At 37.9% G+C, this 4,347-nt stretch overlaps 1 protein-coding gene across 1 annotated transcript; it reads right to left on the bottom strand.

Moving 5' to 3' along the window:
* Positions 1–2,122: 2,122 nt before the first annotated feature.
* On the bottom strand, positions 2,123–4,029 carry LOC133864329 (rust resistance kinase Lr10-like). Its single transcript, XM_062300624.1, has 2 exons — positions 3,783–4,029; positions 2,123–3,680 (listed from the first exon to the last, which is right to left on the bottom strand). Exons 1-2 carry the CDS (start codon positions 3,817–3,819, stop codon positions 2,461–2,463), a joined length of 1,257 nt encoding a protein of 418 aa, XP_062156608.1. The 5' UTR covers positions 3,820–4,029; the 3' UTR covers positions 2,123–2,460.
* Positions 4,030–4,347: the final 318 nt, after the last annotated feature.

Here is a 4,347-nt window from a genome sequence, read left to right as displayed (position 1 = left end):
AACTAATTTCACTAATTAAGCAGGATAACATGATCAATTCTTTGTGTATCTTTACTAATTAAGCAGTGGATTTATGCTTCTATCTTTCCACCTGTAAAACATGGGTTCTTTTACAGTTGACCAGAAGTTAGATGATGAGCCCAGCGAGACGCTATATCCTTGTAGAGGACATCTCTATTGCTCTGGTTTGATATTATTGTGGATATATAAAGTCAAATTCCCCCAAGGAATAAGACCAAGGGTTCTCGAGCCCTTATGAGAAACTTACAACGGAAGACTTTTCTAATACATAAAGGCTTCAAATTTTTGGACATTTTTTCGGTGGATACTTTTGTGATGTATTGGTTGTTTATTATACACTTGATATTGATGCTATTTTTGTGATTATATATGATGTTTCTTTTTCATATCATCATAAATGAGGTTGAATGACTTAATTCTGCAATATTACAACTGTAATTTTCTTGGATAAACTTGCCTAATTTTAATTTTCCATGTGTTTGACAAGTTTGTTCGTGTTTTCAGGATGTAAAGACAAGATTTTGTCTTTAACCTATTTTTTTTTATGGTTTATAAGATTAGAGGGTTTTTATTTTATTTCTTGGGATTTGTATTTTTCGGGGGGAAAAAGGTTTTGTCACCGAATTACTAAAGGGAGAGTTCGTTATTTTTTAGTTGGCTAATTCAGTGTCCAAAACAATTTGGTATAATTTGGATTTAAATTAGACAAAACGCACTTACGATTTTTCTATAAAGTTCATATTTGTGGTCTTAGTTCGAACTAGACAGTGTAAGGAGAAATTCAAGACATACATATTCATTCGTTCCAAGCTTTGTCCTAAGTCCGTTCGAACTGAAAATGTTTTAAGGACTCACAGAACCTTCCATTCCAAATCTCATCCCAAACTAGTTCGAATTGATCATATTGAAGTGGCCTTGGAGCTTTGGTAGAATGCTCCATTCGAAGGCCCATCCCATTTAAGTTCAAACTAAGATGTTCGAAGTGCTTTCCAGTGTTATTTGTTCTAAGTGGCGTCCTAAGCCAGTTTGAACTGGGATCGATTCAGAGAACTTCAAGTCTTGCAGATTGTCGCGTTCAATTCCAAGTTAGTTCAAATGCGCCTCCAGAGAAATCCTTGTTTCAGTGTGTAACCGTAGCATAGTTCGAACGAGGTCCGATTTCCTGCGGAAAAACAAGGATCTAATTGTTTACTTGGAGACCAATTTTTCTTCAGTCTATTTAAGGATATCTCTTGCACGTTCTTAGACGCAATTCTAGGGTATTTTGCTTTGTACTAAGAGAGGTTTAGTTGTTCTTATAGCCTTCATGTTATTCCTCTCTTAGATTTTGTTTATTGTAATCAATACAACCTTAGATCTCACAAAAAGTCTTCAGGCTTTCAGAGTTCTGGCGAAGGAGATCAAGTAGAAGATTTGTTCAGAGGTTTTGTGAGAACTACTCCGGTAGAGGGCAAGCATATCACTTGTCTAAGTACAAGAGAGTGTCAACTTTAAAGGTTTTATAAGTATGCAATTCTTGTAATTTCTCATTCTTCTATATGGAATTGATTTGATGATTTCTTGAATTTGGCTACGCCATAGTGGTTTTACTTTTAAGGAGTTCTTCAAAAGATTTCAACTTCGTCACTAAATTATTTGTGTGGATTTCATGGAAACGTGGAGGACTCTAGACGTGGGTGTTGGACAGCTGCAGTTCGTGGCCACGTGAAGGACTATCTAGACATGGGTAGTGGTGTGCTGCAGTTATTCATGGGTAGTTATTTAGTGCATGGGTAGTTTAATATGTTAGTGGGTAGTTTAACATGTTAGTGGGTAGTTTTATTCTCTAGCATAAGATGGGTTCTAGAATGAGGAGAATAGATTATTGAATATTGTATTGACATTTGTCATTTGTGGTTTGTATCCAACCCTAAGTGGATTCATTTGTGGTCTCTCCTACTCGAAAGGGATTCATTATCTATCAAATATCTTTAATTCTGTTCAAATTATCAAGAGTTCCTATCAGTATTGATTTAATGTTTTCATTGTAAGAGTTTCCTTAATTTACCTATAATGAACAAAGGTATTCGAGGTACTCAAACCTCCCAATCAACTATAAGAGTTGGATAAATAACTTTGCCTATAACTTTATTAATAATTTTCCTTGTTATATAGATGATTACAACGTAGAACTATAGATGAAATGGAATACACAGTTTCACGTAATACAAAGGACTAATAAATTACTAAGAGTCTTGCTGAGACAACATGTCTCTTATTTGTAAATACAGAGTCTCGTGCTACTGCAGGACAACTTTTGTCACCATACTTCCTTCTGTCGTGAAACTCCCTCCAGCTAAGCTATCTTCTTCAAGAACTCCTTCCTTCATAGGATTGTAGGCACGTAACATCATAAATGAAAATTAGAACACGCACACACAAATACTCTTCATTAGCCACCTAGCAAGAGGCTATTTCAATCTCATACCTCCTCATCACTGGGGTAGCACGTACAAAGCCAGATCCTGTAACCGTTTGAGATGAATCTTCTGAATCAAATGTGCTATCAGTCTGTAATGGATTGGAAGATTCATTAGGGAAAGGAGCAACATCCAACATGTGCTGGAATGGACTTAAAGGTGTTGGAATTTCTACTGCTCCTTCCAACATCTTCACAACAGCACTCATCTCAGGCCTGGATGCAGGCTTATGTTGAACACACAAGAGAGCAACTTTAACCATTCTCTCTGCCGTTTCTCTATGATTCTCCTCCACTCCACAAACTATGGTCAATTGATCTCCTAGTTCTCCATCTTCAAACTTTTTCCAGATCCACATTGGGAACCATTCCTGCTGGCTCTCTGGAAGACGGATGTCTAGGTTCCTTCTTCTACCTATGATTTCAAATAATAGCATCCCAAAGCTGTAGACATCACACTTGTGGGTTATGGGAAATGGCATCCACATTTCTGGTGCAGCGTAACCAGGAGTCCCCTTTCCTCCTGTCATAGTGATATGAGTATTTTCCCTGTTACAGAGCTTGGCCAAACCGAAATCAGCAACTTTCGGAAAGAAGTTTGCATCCAAGAGAATATTTCCTGGTTTTATATCATAATGGATTATTCTCTGCTGACATTCTTCGTGCAAGTAAGCAATCCCTCTGGCTGTCCCAACTGCAATCTCATGAAGCTTTTCGAATCCTAAGATGTTGTTTTCACTGAATAAGTACCTGTCAAGCGAGCTATTCCCCAGGTACTCATAAACAAGTGCTCTCATGTACTTCTCAAAACAGAAACCATAAAGACGAACCAGATTGAAATGATGAACTCTTCCAATTGTACTAACTTCCGCCATGAATTGTTTCTCAATCGTCTGATCGGAGCTCCCATATAGAACCTTCACTGCCACTACGGTTCCGTCACTAAAGATCCCCTTATAGACGAATCCAAACCCACCCGAACCCAACAAATTAGTGAAGTTTTCTGTTGCGATCCTGAGCTGCTGAGAGGTAAATCTGGTTGGTTTCTCTCTTTCCATGTCGTTGAGAAATTTATCCATGGTCAGCGTCAGAAATCGTGAGTCGTACGAAGGAGTAACAGTGGTTACAGTCCTGCTAGCAGCTCTTTCAGCTACTCTTTTGCATACCTCAAACACAATAACAATCTTTACAATGATGACTACTGCAAAGTGTTAGAAGTCAATAAGAACCACTCGGCTGTTCAATAAAGAAACTACAAAGCTGGAAAAGAAATTAATAAAAAAGAATATATTTAAAATCTTACCCACGGCGATCACAACAAAAGCAGCTGCGGCAGACATTATTCAGGAAATGGAGAACAGATCGAGAGTACTGAAAGCACCCTCGGAAACTCTGTAGCACACAAAAGAGCTGAGAATTTGTAAAGAGAAATGGGTGAATGGATGATATATATACTGTGTACAAGACAAAAAAGTCATCCACAAAAGAGAGAACTTCCGAGTAGCAGAGCCATTGACTAGTGATCCCTAGACCATTGTCTTCTTTTCCATGGCCTGATCAGTATGACGGGTATTAATTGCTTGAAACCGCGTTAAGACTGGGGAACGCGTGGTTTACTGTCCCCACGCGTTATACTTCTTTTTTTTCTTTAACAAGAACAGGAACTTCCATTAATATCAAGTCCGAAGGCAAATACAACCGCTCGAAGGAAAAAAAATTAGTCCGAAAGCTACAAGAACATGCATGTAGGCCCAAGATAGCAAATAGAGATACTCAGAATTCCTAACCACTAAGCTAAGAATAAACCTAGCTTAAAGTAGCTACCTAAGCAACAAACTAAAATTACATGAACATACAATTGAGTCCTC

This window comes from Alnus glutinosa, chromosome 3, assembly GCF_958979055.1.
Source record: "Alnus glutinosa chromosome 3, dhAlnGlut1.1, whole genome shotgun sequence".
Lineage (NCBI taxonomy): Eukaryota > Viridiplantae > Streptophyta > Magnoliopsida > Fagales > Betulaceae > Alnus > Alnus glutinosa.
Note: the sequence above shows the minus strand (reverse complement) of the source record. Positions and strands in the feature narration are given on the sequence as shown.